Raw genomic sequence first — 20255 nt, forward strand, 5'->3', positions numbered from 1 at the left:
TGTCTGGGGATATTCCGCCACCTCACGGAAAAGAGACACACCTCCGACACGACGTCCCCTTATATATTTATATTTATTTATTTATATGTGAGAACAGTACTTTGCAAACACTAAGTGGTGAACCGGAGCAGGTGCCCCAAAAACTTTCTGAGGGCCCCACTAGAATAAGTTGAAAAAAAAAATCTTGTGTTTATTAATTCAATAATTTTTTTTTTTGGCATTCGTTTGGTCCGGGCCCCATTATAGGAGACCTTGGCATGATGTTACTGACTCCGAGTTTCAGGGTCCATAGATAATAAAAATATACAAAAATGCGACAGTTGGGGGAGGGGGTCGCATGATTTTTTTCTTGTTTCGACAATGTTTAGTGGTATCACACGAAATCAAATAGTGGAAATTATCATTTCACCTGTCCTCTGCTTCTTCTCTAGGTTTTTTTGTTTTTGACGGCTCCTTACACTCCAAAGAAAGAACTGAACTTGCCATTCAGTTCAGTTTGTTTCTTTTCTCGTAGAAACAACTAAAAAAAACATATATAAATTGAACGAAAACTTCTGCTGTCGTCTGCTTCATTCTATATAGGTACTTTATTTTTGATGGCTCCTTATGCTCTTACGAAAGAACTGAACTTAACATCTAGTTCAGTTTCTGGGCTTATGCTCTTAAGAAAGAACTGAACTTAACATCTAGTTCAGTTTCTGGGCTTGGATCGTAGGGAGTTGTTGGGAACGAAAACCTCTGCTGTCGTCTGCTTCATTCTAGGTTACTTTCTTTTTTATGGCTCCTTAAGCCGGGTTTTCCTAGGAATAGGTTTCTTGCCCAGCGTGAACCGAATTAGACTATTTCGCGCCGACAGAAACGTGTTGCATAATCACGCTACACGTTTGTGTCTTCCTAGCGAAGCGCATCAGATCAGGGCGGCTATATAAAGTATATGGCTTTGGCATCAGCTACTCTGTCGTCTGCATGCTCCGGTTTGAAGGGAAGGAAAAGAAAACACACAAGAGTGAAGAGAATATCGGCAAAACCGCGCGGCGCACGACGCATTTGACTCCTCCAGAAGCAGTCGGCCAATCACGCTAGACGTAAAGCGCTGTCGTGAGGCGTATTGCGCTCTGTAGGAAAACAGTCATGCTGCTTTTCTTACTGGTGAGAGGACGGCGTGTCGCGCTGGGCGAATCACGTTGCGCGCGGCACAGGAAACCTGCTCCTAAGAAAACCCGGCTTTATGCTCTTAAGAAAGAACTGAACTTAACATCCAGTTCAGTTTGTGGGCTTGGATAGTAGGGAGCTGTTGAGAACGAAAACTGTTGCAGTGGTCTTAAGGCGTACACCGTTTAAAAATTTCGATTTTTTTTATTTTATAACGCACTGTGCTTTCACTCTCGAAACTGGTACAGAGCAGGCCCGTAGCCAGAAATTTCATTCGGAGGGGGAGCACTTGCATTTCTGGGGGGGGGGGGACCAAAGTTACAGAATAATAATTTGGGCCATATTTTAATCTTTTTTTAGCCATTTTCTCACAGTTCGGGGGGGAGACCCCCTCCCCCCAAATCTCTCCTTCCCCTGCTACGGCATTGGTACAGAGTTTATTCTTGAAGATATTTTCAGCAATTTTTAAACTGGAACCATACTTTTACAACTGTTGATGAGATAAATTAGGTCGAATTAGGACTTAAGCCGGGTTTTCCTAGGATTAAAATATCTGCGCAGTGTGCAGCGTGAAAACGCTGATTGGTTAAAAACCTGAAATTCAGGTTTTTTTGACCAATCACAGTTTTTACGCTGGACGCGCAGCAGAAAGCCTGCTCCTAGGAAAACCTGGATTTACAGGACACCCTGTATAATTTATACGTCATGTAAAAAAAAAATGAGAATCGTCTCTGGGCCATGCCATCTATCATTCATTTTCGGAACTAATTTTTTGGTGTTTTTTTTATACTAAAAAAGTCTGATCTCTCGATCTTATTACAAATCACAATTTTTGGTAGTCAGAATTTGTTACTTTTAATAAAATTTTCAAATTATCTTAATTATAATTATAATATATTATTAATAATCTTAAATTATTTCTTTTATTAGTTACCAATTTTGATTCGTTTTGAAATCGATTCTGGGATTAATTTAGATCTGACATCACACTTTAAATAATTCTGTAGCTATTTAATTCGGTACTTCTCAAATTATTTTCCTTTGCAATATATCTTGAAATCACCATTTTTTTTCCTTTATCTCTCTTTCCATAATTATAAGCAATTATTCTCTTTTTAATTGTGAAATAATTTCTTTTAGACATTACGAAATTGTTTCTCTCATAAAAAGTTATTTTAATCAATTATCTTTCATTGATTAAAAAATGTTATTTTAATCACCAATTCAGAACTTATTTGTTTCAAAAATTATTTCTCTCAATAATTCTGAGTTTTCATTAATTTTTCCCGTAATTATTTCTGTCATTAATTCTAACTTTTCATCAGTTTGTTGCGGAATTATTTCATTAATTCTGAGTTATCATCAGTTTTATTTCATTAATTCTGAGTTTTCATCAGTTTTATTTCATTAATTCTTAGTTTATCAGTTCATTACGGAATTATTTCATTAATTCTGAGTTTTCATCACTTTGTTACGGCATTGCTTCATTAATTCTTAGTTTATCAGTTCATTACGGAATTATTTCATTAATTCTGAGTTTTCATCAGTTTGTTACGGAATTGTTTCATTAATTCTTAGTTTATCAGTTCATTACGGAATTATTTCATTAATTTTGAGTTTTCATCAGTTTGTTACGGCATTGCTTCATTAATTCTTAGTTTATCAGTTCATTACGGAATTATTTCATTAATTCTGAGTTTTCATCAGTTTGTTACGGAATTGTTTCATTAATTCTGAGTTTTCATCAGTTTGTTACGGAATTGTTTCATTAATTCTTAGTTTATCAGTTCATTACGAAATTATTTCATTAATTCTGAGTTTTCATCACTTTGTTCCGGAATTATTTCTTTCAATGATTGTGGAATCAATCGTTTGTCAATGATTGCAGAATTAATCGTTTTCCAATGTTTTTAACCATTTTCTGAAAATGATCGACTGGCGATACGGCAAAACTTTCCGTTCAACGTCGGATGTTCTGCTCACTAGATGGCAGCACTATAATAAATATCTCCAGAATTGCACAGCGAGAAGAGAGCGGGGGGAAAGAGGGAAAAAAAACAGGTGTGATCACTTTAGTACCTGTCGCCAAAGCTGGTCAGACAGGTAAACAGCAATCGTGGACGCCAACCGAGGAATTTTTATTTATACTTATTATTTATTTATTGGATGACCAATAGGGACTTTTAAATGACGGAATGCCCATCATGTCAACATGAAGAGAAAAGAATCGACAAAATATTGAAAAAAAATACCCAGGATATCATATTGATAACGTGTTGATGAAAAAAAAAATGGGTAAGTTTTCTCCTGTTTTTATTAAGGGAAATTTCAAATTACACACCCGTGGTTGGCGTGAAAATTATTTTAAAACAATCGAACTTTCATTATAACGTAAAAATCCGTCTTAAACAAACTTTTCCCCACCATTAAATATGAAAACATTATTATTCTTATAACAAGATAAGAACTTATTTTTGTTATATGCGAAAAACCACGTCGGGTCATTGAAAAGGCGGGGCTTTTATCATTTTTTTGTATTATGTGTTATGAAATCATCATGCGTGTAATTTTATGCGTTGTTTGTGAAAAACAAGTCCCTAAATTTGAAAACCGTTGATCTCTTTTAAAATATATATTTCCAGAAAAAAAGATAAAAAGTTTTCGGGAAAAAAAAATTTGATCCTTTTTTTTTTGGAAATATTTTCAAAAAGATCGTTTTTCATCACTTGAAACTTTTTATTATTGATGTTCATGACCCTCACATCCTAGAGCAGGGTCCCTTGGATGGGATCTTTGGTGGACCCCACACTTTCCACGGGCCTTTCTATAGGGAATTTATGGTACGGGAAATTAAAAAATGATAACTGTCCCGGACCCCAGGGCTGGAGCCTTGTCAGCTCCACCCTTGTAGGAGCAGCGCCGTGTTAAAGCATGGGCCTACATGGGCACGGCCCGGGGGCTTCACGAAAATGAGAAGTGGTCGAAATATTCGAGAATTTGCAAGGTAGGGACTAAACAACATCAATTGGTCCGGGGGCCCATGATACTCTTAAGACGGCCCCGTGTAGGGGTCATGTTGCTTTTATCTCGATGTAACGCTATTGTCCTAACGGATCAGACCAATAAGGTACTCCTAAATCATTGAAGATTTTTATTTATACTCATATGTTAAGAATTTCAAAGAACTTAAACTTCGTTGAAACGAAGTGGATTAAAAAAGCCCACTGGGGGGGGGGGGCTCTTTGTAATAACCGAATTTCGTATTAACCGATGAAAAGACGATTGGACGTCCAACGTGATAAATTATTCAGCGAAAATTCGTATTAAGAGAGTTCGTCGTAATGTAGAACCTCTCGAGAACGGACACCCATGGAGACGAAGTTTCTGTCTGCTAACGGGGAGTGTCCGTTAATCCTGTACATACCGAAATACATTAAACCCAAAAAGTGGCTGTTAATGGAGAGCAGGGCCGCACCTGAGAGTGGGGGGGGGGAGCAAATGGGCCCATTGCCCCGGGCGCTGGACTAGAGTTAGCGACGACTTGCTTCTTTCTATATTACACGGGGGGGGGGGGGCAAAATGCCGTGCTTGCCCCGGCTTACAAAGTATCTAGTTGCGGTCCTGACGGGGAGTGTATGTTATAGGAGGTTCCACTGCGAAATGTATATAAATCGGGTTGCTGAAAGGCTATCCGAACTCGTCAAGACCAGCCCCCCCCCCCCTGCAAAAAGGATTTCCTGAGACCTTCCTACCTTTCTGGAAGAATCAGTCGACCAATTTAACATATTAACTTTTGAAGATCATGGTTCCAGACTTAGTTCTCAGAGGCCCTCCCCCACCCCCTCCCCAGCAGTTCCCGGGTAGGTCCATGCGTTATGATGACTCTTGACTCAATTCTGTCTTAAGCTCCATTGACCCCCCCCCCCTCCGTTCCGGCAAAGTGATGTTCTGAGGCATCTATCAGCTAAAAAGTGCCTACCTAGGGGTCTTGCTGCTGGATGTGGAGGGGGGGGGGGCATCACTTGAACTTCATTATGGAAAGATTAATTATTTTATAAAGGACTTCCCCCCTGCTTCCCCCAACCAAGACTGCAACTAGATGCTTGGTCAGTTGGAGCGCAAGCACTCATTTTGGTGCCCCCTTGTAATGTTCAAAGAGAGGAGAAAGGTTTAAATTTGTGCCCTTTTTCTGGTCCAGCACTTGGGGCATCAGATCCGCCTGCTCCCCTCTAGTAGCGGCCCTGTCCCCAACATCTTCGAGTGTTGCACCGAGGACACCACATTACTCACGTTCAGGAAAATTTATATTGCAAAACCATGGGACTTATAAATTAAATTTCGATTTAATTTTTCTTCAACATAATCTACCAAGGCCACATAGGCGTAAAGTTATTGAAAACATTGGTAGTGATTATTGGAGGGCGGTTCAAAGCCAGGGATACAGCTAGATATTTTGTGATCCGGGAAAAGAATGGTCTTTTGCGCCTCAATACAATATAGAAAGAGCAGTTAAAGGGTGAATTCGGTGCCCCTTTCTAGTCCGGCACCCGGGACACAAAATCTGCCTACTCCCACCCCCCGATTGTGACCCTGCTCAAACCTGATATTTCTACAGGTTAATATGGAGATGGTGGAAAATGTTGGAGGAAGACGACTCCGGCCAATGAGCCAGGCACTCCGATGCGCACATACTCTCTAGCCCACGTCCCTCCCATGTTCACTCACACTCTCCAGGCCACTTTTTGGTCATTCCCATGCTCACACACTTTTGGTCACTCACTGACCTAGCCAGTCACTCTCTGGGTCGCTCTTTTGGCCGCTGTGGTGGTTGAGTGGTCGTAGTGACGGACTCGCATCTCGAGGTCCCGGGTTCGAACCCCACTAGCACCACAGTGGTGGTCGGCTGAAGTTGGTTTTCTGTGGTTCCCAACTTCGAGGAACTAATGCGAGTCGATCTTCCTGTTAAGAAGTCTCGCCCAGACTGCAACAGGCCTTTAAACGATGAAAATATTCAATCAATGCACTTTACTTCTCAAGCACAGATGGCAGCACTGAAAAGATACAAGTGAAATAAAGATACACTGAAAGATACATACTGAAAAGATACCTTCCGATTGTATCACTATACACGCACTCAGACTGTTAGGTACACACACTTAAACTTCCGGCACAACTCACTAGGTAGTAAATTGCCCATAGATGCGATAGACCTGAGTTGTGCTCAACTTGAATGAAAGAAAGGTCGCTGTTTTGGTCACTCCCATGCTCACACACACACAAACTCTCTAGGTCACTCTTTTGGTCATTTACTGACCTAGTCTGATGCTCTTACGTCTCTGATCACTCTTTTGTTCATTCCCATGCTTACACCCTTTTGTGGTAGCTCACATGCTAGCAGCCGCTCTAAGTCAATATTTTGGTCACTCACCGACTTTTTCCCCCTGCCCTTTAGATCAAATAAATCACTCTCGTGTTCACAAGCTCTCTTGGTCTCTCGTTTGACCACTTGTCTCTCGCTATCTAGGCGGAAGCAGATTCATGGTTTTATCGTCTGTGGAATTTTGCTGCCCTTTGGTAATTTTCTTGACCACTCATTAATTTCAAATTTCCAATCCCTCTGAACTTCCCGCCCTGGGCAATAGCCCACTAGCCCCCCCCCCCCAACTTAAATATGCCTCTTTCATATCACAGTATCATCAGATACATTAGTCATCTCGGTGTAGTCCTCCTTCATTAATTGACTATCTCATATAAATCAGTCCTCTTCATAATAGGTCGTAAATTCATCCGAACCATGTCAAGGTTCGGATGAAAAACGGTTCTCGGAGACGATGAGAAACGATTTATGTTGGGAAAAATACACCACCGTTGCCTAGATACGCAAATACCTTCCGATTGTATTTATTTACGGTGTGGGGGAGGGGGACGTATAGAAAGGGGTATTCGACCTGCATTTTGGGAAACAGATAGCAATATTTTGACTAGTAATCACATATTGATACACTCTCGACCTTGGAAAATTTGGCCATATATATGTATGCGGTTGTTTTTCTTTTTTTCTATGGATAAAAGCTTCGTATCATTATCATTATTATTATCTGTATAATGCATGACTAAGCACGTCACGGAATAATAATACGGAGTATTTTTTTGGGGAGAAAAGTAATCGATTATACACTTTTTTCCGCTGCTTTTTAAAAGCGGATATTTTTCGGAAATAATGTCATCATAATCATTTTTATTCGCGCATCTTTATTTTTATATTTTCATTAAACACAAACATGATATCATTGACACATTATCAAAGTTCTTTGATTTCTCGCTCTTGAGTCGCGTGGGCGACTCCTTGGCGAGAATGGGATGGATGCATGCGATCGCCTCCGTCGCCCGCGCCTCCCAAGAGCCAAAAAATTAGAGGGGGGGGGGATATATCTGTCCCGTAATTCAATGAACCTACTTGTGTCTGCCTCCACTACATTCGCAGCTGAAGATGTCTGCCTCGGCTTGATTCACAGCTGTGCAGCACCTTCTATAGCAGAAAGCCTCCGCGCGAAGCTCGTGACGTCATTGAAGTCGCCCATTTTAGCTTTAGTTATTGGGTATACTGAGGAAAACAACAACAACACACAACGGTAACGATTTCGCATACGTCGGCCTGCTTTATCTAATGGCTACAAGTGAAATCGACGACTTCGGTGACGCCAAAGCTTCGCGCGGAGGCTTTCTGCTATAGGTGTTGGCTGATGTCTCAGCTTCCACTCAATTCGAAAATTCGAAGCTGAATATGTCTGCTTCAGATCCATTCGGAGATGGAGATATCTGCCTTGGATTTATTTGCAGCTGTGATGTGGTGTCTGCTTCCTCCTCATTTTCACCTGAGAAGATGTCTTTCATTCGTAGCTCTAGAGATATCGCCTCGACTTTATTTGCCACTGATGGCGTCTGCCTCGACTCCATTCGTTGCTCTGAAAATATCTTCTTAAGCTTTATTCGCAGCTGAAAATGTTTGCCTCAGCTCAAGCGTGGATCTGTTGGGGGCGATAGGGAAATCGCCTCTCCCGATAGCGAAAATGGGGGGGGGGGGTGTATCTGTCCCATCAAAGTACGGGACGATTCACGAACCCAAACAATGGCTAAATCACTCCTCCTAACACATCACCCTAGATCCGCAACTGGATGTATGACGTGTGACTGGTTCAGCTCATATCAGGGCCCGTCATATCAGCCCTAGCTCATATCAGCTCAAACACGTGGTGCAGTGTAAGATCCTCGTCTTCCACCACCGTCAGGGTCCATTGGCCAGTGGATGAACAGTTAGAAAACAAGTTCTTTACCTACCGGACCTGGGGCGACCACCGATAGACGGCGCCTTTATTAGCCACCGAACTCCATCAGTTGGAAATTGCCGTACGGCGATATGACTGAAGTAAAGTAGCTCATATCGTGAGCGATTTTGATATGAGACAGTGGGTGAAGAAGGAATAGGGGGGGGGGCGGGTATTCCTGCTGTTAATTACAAATACAAAGACCACATCAGCCAAAATGCCCAGTGAGGGTTGGAAAACCACAGGAAACAAACTTTAAAAGACTAGCACTGACGTTCATTTAATTCCACAGTGGTTGTAATCTTGGGACCTAGCGTCCATGTCGGCTCAAAGAACATAGCATTCCGCGAATTCTTTCATTCTTTTATTCGCATTGTTCGGATTATTGGGTTACATTGTACTACAGTATTCGATCAAGCTGAATGCCTACATGACGCCGGTGCGGGCATCGTGCTGGACTCTCGTCGTGAGGATCCAGGTTCTAACTAACCCTGTTGTTCGTGTCACTACAGCGTTGAAAAAACAGCAGTTTAAAAACTCAGGTTTGCTTGTCTGGTCACAGTGATGGTCGGCTGAAGTTGGTTTTCTGCGGTTTTCCAACTTTGAGAAGCGATTACGCGAGTCGGTCTCCCATTTGAAAAAGTCTCACCACAGAGAAAGCAGACAAGCCTTTGATACTTTCTAGACATGAAAAAATTCGAGCATTTACCATCTTCACTTCAAAATGTTTCCGTATTCTGAATTGAAGATGGTAAACGCATGATGACAGCACCAGCAAGAACACTGAAAAAGCCAGCAACTCTGTCTACATAAGGCCACTCATGCACCTCACACAACACGTTCCGGCATGTGCCGGATTCGTTAGAAATTCCGCGCAGGAATGTGTACGAGTTGCAAGTAATAGTAGTAGTATTTTGATGTTAAAAAAAATACAGGTATGAGAAGACCCGTCTTGGGTCAGTGCCGTCTTAACGCATGGGCCCACCCGTGAGTCTCGAGAAGAAGGGTGTGGGGGGGGGGGGCTCACAAAAATGAGATCTGATTGAAATTTTCGAGAGTAAGCAAATGATTTTATAGGCAAGTATTTTTAGCCAGGTAGGGCCTCAGGAAAACTTACCGTATATACTCGTGTATAAGCCGACCCCCCCCCCCCCACTTCAGGACCACCAAAATCGCAATAAATTTAAAACCCGTGTATAAGCCGACCCTAAAAAATCCATGCATTTCAGAGAGAAAAAAATTCTTATATTTTCATGCAAAATTAATAGTTTACGAAAATTTACAATAGAAAACGATTCAAACTTTTTAATCCGTTTCTTCTGAGTCTCCAAGCTCATGGTAATCCATCAGATCATCACAGGGGGGTGCGCCATCTTCGTTTTCATCTTCATCTGGGCTGTCATCGCCATTGTCACTTTTAAAGAGGATATCATCTTCAGTTCCGTCCATCCCATTGCTGATGCAACACTTTTTGAAGGATCGGATGATAATTTCGGTGGAAACAGAATTCCACGCCTCATGTACCCATTGGCACACTAGGCCAATGTCGGGTTTCTTCAAGGCACCACTTTTTGTAGTTTTTTTATCATCGGAACTCATCCATTCAATCCACAAATTCCTCAAAATAGCCTTTGAATTATTCATACTCACATAAGGCTTTCCAGTCGACATTAGCCCACCTGGTATCAAAGCCAATGATGTTTTCGATTTCTTTGCCTCGTCTTTGACATTATCGGGGTTTGAACATATTCCATGCCAATAATGACGGTTTCTCGAACACTGCTACAAAAATGACTACATCAAAAACTGACCCGAGTATAAGCCGACCTCCCTACTTGAGGAACGAATTTTTCCACAAAAAAACTCGGCTTATACACGAGTATATACGGTACGTGATCCGGGAAGGGGGGGGGGGAGAGACCCCATGATGTTGTTGTTATTAAGACAGCCCTGTCACGGATTAGAGAAATTCAGGAAAACGTGTGGAGATTTCGAAAGATCATTGGTGCTGACGCCTGTGCAGGTTTGCGAGTAGCTAAGAAAGCCACGTAAAAGTGTTTGGAATTCAGGGAAGCCGCGTGCCAGTTTTTGGAGCTCACACGGGAGTCGTTTGTCTGTGTGTGTGTGGGGGGGGGGGGGGCGGATAGAGATTGGAATATGGAATAAATTTTTATTTTTTCCTCATGAGAAATTTGTCAATGGGGCAACAGGTAAACGACCGCGCACCAAGGAGGTTGTAATCCCCCACAGAAGAACTCATAGCTCCATGACTTCACACACACACACACAAAAGAGTTTCTTCCCACGTAATCATGAAAACTTTCATCAAAAAAGCCCCCCCCCCACCTTTTTTTTTAAATGGTAGAGACATAGAGCTGCTTTTTTTTACGTGTATTTACAAGATAGGAATCGTGTATGAGGATGTAGTACTAAATATATATCCCGCATATTGTACGATTGTCATGTTCTCAGGTCTTGCAGGTCTGGGGGAAGGTGGGTGTTGAATCACGATTTCTGATACGATAACATGCTCGTACGTACAACGGGGCCACGATTGGTAGGTCAACAGAGATTAAAGTGAGAGAGAGAGATTCGTCCTGCATCACCTATGACAGTGCTTCTTAACCTTTTCTGCCCGTGGTCCCTTTTCGGCCATATTCTCTTCTCGTGGGCCCGCAAGACACTATCCACGTTCATCGAGGAGCGAGACTCTTCCTATTTAACTAATTGGTTTTTTTTTAGATAATTTATAATAAACAAAAATTTCATAAATGAAGCCGATTTCCGGAATCCACTCTGGTTCAGTGAAGGTTCTTCAGGGAAGGGGGGATATTATACTTATTCACACGAAAAACATGCATCTCATTATCATTAGGTTTCCCATACACTGGAGGCACCCCCCCCCCCTTCCGGTAGTTGGGTGGGCCCATGGGTTATGATGACCCTGATTCTATGGGCAGTTCTGCTGGATTCCGGATTTTTCCTGAAAGGGGTCCCACTTTCCCCCACCGTGCATCATTTAGAAGCTTTATATCTTCACATCTGAAATTGTTTTCACAGCTCTCTGTGCCCCCCCCCCCCCCACTGTGTCACCTGTCACGGCTCTCCTTCCACTATGTTTTCATCCCCTCTCCCTTAGAACCTTTGGTACAGCAAGGGTGTCGTATGGCCCCGGGTCGAGAAATACTGAACTATGGCACCGAGAAATTTTAATAGTACTCGTTGTGAATGACACCGTGACAGTCATGCAGAGGCAGATTTTGTCGCCCTTCTCCCTAGTCTAATTTTCTTCACCACTAATTTGCAGCCCTGTGCTATATAGCCGCTTGCACCAGGCGCGGATTCAGAGAAATGTGTTGGGAGGGGCTATTTATTCTGGTTCGTTGCATCATCCATCACGTATTTTATGGGACAGCCCAAATTTTTTTTTATTATTCGGCTCTGCCTCTGCCCCTAAATCACTCTTTTAATCGTTTACATGCTTACAGCTTTTTGGTCGCACACACATGCTTGCATACGGGGATTGCATTCATTCATGCATACGTGGCACATCACTCTTTTTGTCTCTCACCGATCTGGTCTTTCACTCCTTAGGTCACTCTTTTAGTTAATCATATGCTTCCATGCTGTTTTGTACACTTTTATCGATCACTGACTAGGTCCCTCGATCTCTAGGTCATTCTTTTGATCATTCACATGCTTACACACTGTTTTGGTCATTTACATCCTTACTCACTGTTTTGATCACCACTCTCTTGGTCACTCGCTGACCTGGTCCATCAATCTCTAGGTCCCTTCCACGCTCAGGCACTTTCTGAGCCACTCCCTTACCTATCCCCCCATTCTATAGATCACTGTTTGGTCATTCACATGCTTACACATACACACACTGTTTTGGTCATTCACATGCTTACACATACACACACTGTTTTGGTCATTCACATGCTTACACATACACACACTGTTTTGGTCATTCACATGCTTACACATACACACACTGTTTTGGTCATTCGCATGCTTACTCTCTGTTTTAGTCACCACTCTCTTGGTCGCTCACTGGCTTGGTCCCTTAATCTCTCGGTAATTTTCTCGCTCAAACGTATGTGTGAGCATACATAGGTCTAAGAAACATAGTTCTGACTGGTTCTATGCTCTCTAGGTCAGTTTTTCGACCTCTGATGTGCTTGTACACACTTTTGTTCACTTATATGCTTGCACCCTGTTGGTCACTCATTTGACCACTCATTGACCTAGTCCCTTGTTCTCTAGGGAGAGATAGTTTTACCGCTTGTGAACTATGAAATTTTTTGCCACTTTCCTCACATTCTAAAATTTTCTTAACCACTCATTCATTCCTCAAATTTATCGCCGGGCTATGCTATAGCCCGCTAAGCGCCCCCCCCCCCCATGGTGGAAGAACGCACCTGTATTCATAGGTCATATGAAGTTTTGCTTCTTATTATTATTATTATTACTACTACACAGAATTTCATTAATGTATATTCAAAGATGATTTAAGATTTAAACACAACAATAAAAAAGTCGATCTGAATTGACCCTCGAGGGTTCCCAAAATGAGTTCGAACTCAGTAACGTCCAGTGTTGACAGTCTGCGGGGTGTTTCCGTGATGGTATGGTTTGTTATCGCCGAATCCCGGATTCGCAGAGTATACGGTGGATACAGGAGAAATCGGCTGTAAATGCTGAGGGTGGTTCCTGGGTCCTCTCTTGTTCCACTCGAACAGGTAGAACGTCAGCGAAACAGCCACAAGCGTCAGGAAGACGAAAACGCCGGCAGCGATCACGTATCCGCGGTATTTTTCGAACCAGCTCTTCTTCTTGATGGAGCGATTGTCCGGATCGGAGCAGACACCGCGCGGGTCGCACTGGTGCCGGCCGAACATGCACGGTGTCCCGACGGTCAACAGGAACTCGTCGACGAAAGCGTCTGCGTGCGGTCTGAAGCCCAAACTGGTGGCGGAAGCGCAGCTCCCGTCGGCGAGTCGGCAGCACACCTTACACGAGTTTTCCCAGTCACGGCAGACGCAGTCCGACAGTCCCTCGTGGAGGCAGATGGTGCTGTTGCAGCGGCCTCCGGAGCAGGTGCGGGAGGTCCCCTTGCACGGCGATCTGTCGGGCTTGTGGAGGGAACCTAGGCAGGACGCCGACGTGCCCGTGCATACCCCTACGATGCAGCTGTCGCCGGAATCACGGCAGACTTGCTTGCTGTCCGCTGGAACGTACTGGCAGGCTTTCGTGCAGCACGGGTCTTCCAATGGGCTGCACGCGTATCCGTCGCTCCTCCTTATCGTGCAAGCCTTGTCCGAGCGGTTTCTCGACGAGAGTGGGGTGCAGCACGAGTCGATGTACGAGCAGAGTTCCTCTACCCCACAGTCGCATTCCTCGGACTTTTCGCGCACGGCGTTGCCGCATACGGGCTCGACGGTCTTCAGGCAGTCGCCCTTGATTTCGACGACCTTGCTCATCTGGACGACGCTGCATGTAGAGAAGACCTCGCTCCGCGCTCTTCCGTCCGACTGGGACTTGGAGTACATCATGTAGAACCCGCCGTCTCCACCCGGGGTGCAGGTGAGATTGCTCATCGGGTCGTGCTCGCTACCGAACGAATGCCCCAACTCGTGGACAAAGGAACGACACGAGACCCCAAACGGTATAATCATGCCCGACGTCCTCCTCGTGGTGATTGCAGCAGTGTTGAGTGACCCTAGACGAGGAGTCCCGGGATCGGCGCCGTCTTTCGGGACAACCAGACGCGGAGTGGTGCATATCCCACCGGGAATGTTTATCTGCACGTCACCCTTGTAGGCGACTCCTATCACGTTTTCAGAGAATTCGCGGTGGCACATGCAGACTGAAAGGCAATACTTCTGGACCCTGTAGGAACACTGGCGCAGGTAATCTTCTATAGTGGCCGAGGATGGCCTGAAGGGATACCGTTCGTAGCTCGGGTCCGTATACACGATCAGGTGGACGACGATTATCCGGATGGCCCTCAATCCTACGGTGGTCGCCTTGAAGACCTCGTCGGCGAATTTCGCGTGCAGGTACATGAAGGCCCTCGTGCGCCTCTCGCTTCTCTGCAGCATGTCGTACAGGGTGTGGTCGGCGACGACCTCGATCTCGCAGCTGAGTTCGGATTCGCTGTCGTACGGACTCCATTTTTGGAACTGGTGGTGGAAATCGCTGGCGTTCTTGGCGGAATCGTTACCTCCATCCGGGAGCGATGCAGCTTTGCGGCAACTGTTCTCGGGAAAACGAAGGTCTTTCTCCCTGTACACCACCGCCGATGACTCGTTACCGGTGGGGTCCGCCGACTTCTCCACGTAGTACCTTTGACCCTTGTGGGATACGAGGCCGTTGAACACGCCACTAACTAGATATCCTAGGGCGCGCACGCAACCCTCGCATTCTCGACTCGTCACATACACCGATGGAACGCTGCCGTACTGCACTTCAGGTTCTGGTCCCCTCCCGTACACGGACACCTTCACGCTTTGAGGAACGTATTCGGGTGTCGCGATGAAATCGAACTTCTCTCCGAAAGCTGCGAATTCGACGCGGATGGCGTTCTTCTTCGAGGGTTGGTCAGAGCGTGCTGTGCGTTGTGTGTTGGGTCCGATGATCGAAGCCCTGACTTCGGTTACGACGTAGTCCGATAAGAAGCCGCTGACGTCGAGGGTATCAGCATCCACGGAGAGTGACCAGAACAGCATCAACAACGAGAGGTATCCGAATGTATTACGTCCGCGCATATTGGTCGGAATGCTCTTTTACGCACAATCTAGAAGAGCAGTATCACTTGCACAAAACAAAATGTCCGCGGCAACAACAAAAACTATGGACAAAATGATAAACTTGGCCTTTATAACAGCTTGAACAGAGCACGGTAAAACTCAGGATTTACTTGCACTGATAGCCATGGCAACCACGTCATCTCTGAACCAAGTGAAAGGCGATTAGTCCAATAGTTCCATGATTGACCACGCTCTATCTCCAGGCCACTCTTCTTATCATTCATATGCTCACTCACATACACACACTCTGGGTCACTATTTTGGTCGCCCACTGATTTGGTTCAACGCAGTCTAGGTCATTCTTTTAATCGTTCACATGCTTACACACACTGTTTTGGTGACCCTTTCGGGCGCTCGATCTCTAGGTCCCTCCCACGCTCAAGCACTCTCTAGGTCACTCTTTTGACCGCTCACTGACCTGGCCACTCTCTAGGTACTCTTTTGGTAATTCATTCACATGCTTACACACCGTTTTAGTCACTTTTTCAGTAGCTGACTGGCGTTCGTGTGGGCATCGTGCTGGAATCTCGTCCTGAGGATCCAAGTTCGAACCCCGTTGACGGAACAGTGGTGGTCGGCTGAAGTTGGTTTTCTGCGATTTTCCAGCTTCGAGGCGCAAATGCGAGCCAGTCTCCAATTTAAAAAAAGTCTCTCCGCAGAGAGCAGGCAGACCTTCAACACGATACTGACATAGCATGAAAATGCAAGCATTTCCATCTTTACTTCAGAAAATGGAAGCCAGATGGCAGCATGAACACGAAAAGCGCAACCGACAACATAAATATGTTAGGGCCACATATACACTCAGAACACACATTCTCCGGCATGTACCGATTCGTTAGAAATTCCGTAGAGGAACGTGTACGAGGTTAAGTAGTAGTAGTAGCTCACTGACCTTTTTTTGCCGCACCCCTCATGGAAATTTCCTACCGATGGAATTTGGTGAGAAATGAAAGCGCCATATATCGGTAGTCGCCTCAGTCTCGGAGGTATAGGACTTGTTTTTCCCGTGGATCCTGAGGGCAACCTTCATGGTGTAAAATGAGCATCTTACCACTGCACCACTCGGGCATAGTTCACTGACCTGGTCCTTTGGTCTCTAGATCATTCCCACTCTCAGAAACTCTCTAGTTCAATCTTCTGGTCACTCACTGACTACTTCACCACGCACCTACTCCGGCCGTATCGCTATACTCCAATTTACTGCCGTTCACGAGTTGGGTTGAAAAATGAAGGTGCCAGCTATCGGTGGTTGCTTCAAGCTCATTAGGAAAAATATCTTGTGTCATCTATATTCTTCCCCCCCCCCCAGATCGAACCTGGGAGCTGACGACAACCTGCACGGTGGTAGACGAGCATCTTACCACCACGCCACTCTGATGCTGTCAGTCACACTAACTGGTTTTTTGTTATCTTGGTCACTCACTGACTGGTTCTTTGCTTTCTTGGCCACTCTTTTGACCTCTCATGTGCTTGCACACTCTTCTGTTTACATGCTTGCCTGTATATATTTATGCTTAACTAATTAAAATCCCTTGACCAGAGGATGCATAATCTTCAACCCTTGAGCCAAATGCGGCACAATGAGCCAACGGAGGGATGTGGAGCATCCATCTGGCCCGCAAAAGGTGGCACCAACAAAATGTATCATCAATCCACGCAACACGATTACTACACACGAACACTACACCAGTTTGTGGCTCGCTCCGCAGAGAGCAGGCAGGCCTTCAACGTGTTATTCACATAATATGAAACTTCAAGAACTTACCATCTTCACTTGAGAATGTGGAAGACAGATGGCAGCACCAGCAGGACACGAAACAAGCACGGCTCTGGCAAAGAGGCGAATTTCTGGTTTTGCTGCCTGACAAATACACAAATTTCGTCACCCTTCTTCCATTGTCGTCCAATTTTTTTAGCCGCAACTTGCCGGAATGGGCTGGTCCAGCTCCTTTAAATACGCTTCCGTAACCAAGTCATTCTTTTTGGTCACTCCCATGTTTTCACACTTTCTTGGTCATTGTTTTGGTCACTCCCATGTTTTCACACTTTCTTGGTCATTGTTTTGGTCACTCCCATGTTTTCACACTTTCTTGGTCATTGTTTTGGTCACTCCCATGTTTTCACACTTTCTTGGTCATTGTTTTGGTCACTCCCATGTTTTCACACTTTCTTGGTCATTGTTTTGGTCACTCCCATGTTTTCACACTTTCTTGGTCATTGTTTTGGTCACTCCCATGTTTTCACACTTTCTTGGTCATTGTTTTGGTCACTCACTTTCCTGGGAGTTCGCTTCTTGGGTCACCTCCATGCTTACGCACTCTCTAGGTCACCCTTTTGTCTTTCATTGACCTGGCCCCTCGCTTTCTTGGTCCCTCTCATAGTCCTTCATGTGTTTTCACACGCTTCAAGTCACTGAGCTCATGCTCTCTAGGTCCTCCCATGCTCACATAATTTTACTTTTAAAAATTTACATAACACATTTTTAACATAAGCTGTTGCTTGAAACATATTCGAAAATCTAAGTCCGTGGACCTGCTGGAAGGACCTTTGGATCCCTTGAGGTCACGAAGTGTATGTTTTAAGTTTATATGTTTGTATCTATGTATTATGTTCGTGTTTTGTTATATTGAAAAAAATATTTTTTTTTAATTTGTGTTTATATGTATACGTCAAAATACCTTAAGGTGCCTCAGGTCATGACTTGAGAAAAGAATCATTAAAAACCATTTAAAACCGTTGAAAATGAGATACGCACGTGTGCACCTCTGGAACGAAGAGATCAACGAAACGAGTGCCAATGGCTCAAATTCCAAGGAAAAATGAGCTGAATAATAAGAGAGTCATTTGCGACCCCTAGATTCCATTGGGAAAAAAAAATGATTTTCCTTCACTTGCGCTATCACCCCTCTCATTTCGGTGGTAGAGTTCACAGAGAGAAACAGGCCTACACAGCGGTACATTATTATTCAATCATTACACTTCATTCATAGTTTAAAAAAAAATTGATCGCAGGTGGCAGCACTTTAAGAAGCATTACACAGAAATAAACTTCACGGTAGGAGGTCACAACACAAACACGCGCATTGTCCAGCATGGCCCAGGTCTTCTTTGACCACCTGCTAAAATCTCATTTAGACAGAGCGGCGGGCCATTATCTAGTTAGGAGGCGATGATGTTAGAGTTCTGGGATCACCCGATTATAATCGAAATAAAAGCATTTAATGGAACCATTGGTGGCTCCCCCCCCCCACCCCACAAACTTCAAAGGCAGGGCCGACACCTTTGATCTAATGCATATGCGTATATATGAATTGACATCATCATGCCCCCACCCCCAGACTTTTAAGTCCATCTCCGCTATGGACGGAACGGGCATTAAAGTATTCGTTGATTAAGTGTTTAGCTTTTCATAAAACGCAGCAAGAGGGAATAGAAATGGAGGAGCAGCTTGGGCTTCAGAGACCTCTCATTTGCATTTAATGATGGAGGGTTTTTTGTTTCTTTTCAAATCCTTTCGTTGTTTATCTTAGCAGAAAGAATTTGTCGCTAATTTGGTCCCCGTCATTTTTTTTTTTTCCTTGTTGGCGCCATTCACTCGAGCGAAAACTCACTCTCTTCAGTCACCAGATGATAATGACGATAATGTCCCGAAGCCGGAAAACAAGCCAAGGTTAAAAAGGGACCTTCTTAAGATGGAAAAAGGAAGAGTTTTCTCTTTATAGGGTAGGATAATGACGTACAACAAGTGTCATGCACGCACGTGCTTTTGCGATCAATGCCTTATTTGAAATGTTCTCGCTGAGATATACTATCTAATCGACGATCTGTGAATGCTGTCGGAAGTCGGGACAGTGCGAATATTATTCACTATTACCAATTATTACTATTATTATTATAAGAATCGGAGATGGTGTTAGGTGAAAGAGATTGCCTGTTCTGTCAATTAATGCAAGGGTTAATCACCTTTGCCTCGTATATGACATGGAGATTTTTGGAAGTAAAGTAAATTAGAGTGAAAGGATGCTGCGTTCCTGGTGCATTATCTCAGTGGCCCGCTGTCTTAACCACAGTCTTCAGACATATACACGTTCACAGCTGTCTGTGCTTTGTGAATCTCTTGCCACGACGCCCCTTTAGAACTTCCTGGGCTACAGCTTAGTTCATACATGCTCATTCTAAGGCCAGCGGGCCAAATGTGGACCTCGGAATCATCTGATGCGGCCCATGACCTCAAACTTAATTTTGTAAAAATGAACCAAGACGCATATGGCCAGATTACGTAAGTGACCCGCGGCACATTTACGAGTCAATTAAATAACCTGGACACTGTTCTAGATCTGCTGGCACATTCCTACCTCACTTAAGGGACCCACGGCGCATTTCTCGATCACCTAATTGATCCGTGGCACATTCTCAAACCACTTAAGTTACTCGCAACGCATTCCTGGACCATTTAAGTGTTCCGCAACACATTCCTAGACTACTTAAGTGACACGCGGCACATTTACAGATCATTTCAATGCCTCACAACGCATTCCCGGATCACTCATTCCGCTGCAAATTCCCAGGTCACTTGTGTGGCTCGCGACACTTTTTCAAACCAATGAATTTGCCTATAATCCTCAAAAGGTTAAGCACCCTTTGCTTCTCTGAGCCTATTTTCTCAGGCTGAGGGACAGTGCCGTCTCAATGCATAGTCCCACCCGGGCACAGCCCAGGGCTCCCTCATGATAATGAGATCTCGTGAAGATTTTCGAGATTAAGCATGCAAAAATTGGTAAGCAATCACTTCTAGTCGTTATGTTGAGATTTCACTGTGCTTGTTCAGCCGGGGCAAGCACACATATATTTTCGTGCACAATGTTGAAGCAATGGTTTTTAACCAGAGGTCATTAGAGAGCTTTTACAGGGCTCCTGACAGGACCGTAGCCAGAAATTTCTTCCGGTGGGGGGGGGGACC

At 44.3% G+C, this 20255-nt stretch overlaps 1 protein-coding gene across 1 annotated transcript in view; it reads left to right on the forward strand.

The window, feature by feature from the left end:
• The first annotated feature begins 3221 nt into the window (after window positions 1-3221).
• LOC149064772 (neuronal membrane glycoprotein M6-a-like) overlaps window positions 3222-20255 on the forward strand; it is a 28352-nt gene continuing 11318 nt past the window's right edge. The window contains exon 1 of the mRNA XM_089254969.1: window positions 3222-3447. Within this exon, the coding sequence (XP_089111095.1) occupies window positions 3432-3447 (16 nt within the window). The 5' untranslated portion in view covers window positions 3222-3431. The remainder of the gene's footprint in view (window positions 3448-20255) is intronic.

Source organism: Pholcus phalangioides, unplaced genomic scaffold (assembly GCF_987345545.1).
Source record: "Pholcus phalangioides strain wild (caught in Gottingen) unplaced genomic scaffold, Ppha-v1.0 ptg000042l_1, whole genome shotgun sequence".
In the NCBI taxonomy this organism is placed as follows: Eukaryota; Metazoa; Arthropoda; class Arachnida; order Araneae; family Pholcidae; genus Pholcus; species Pholcus phalangioides.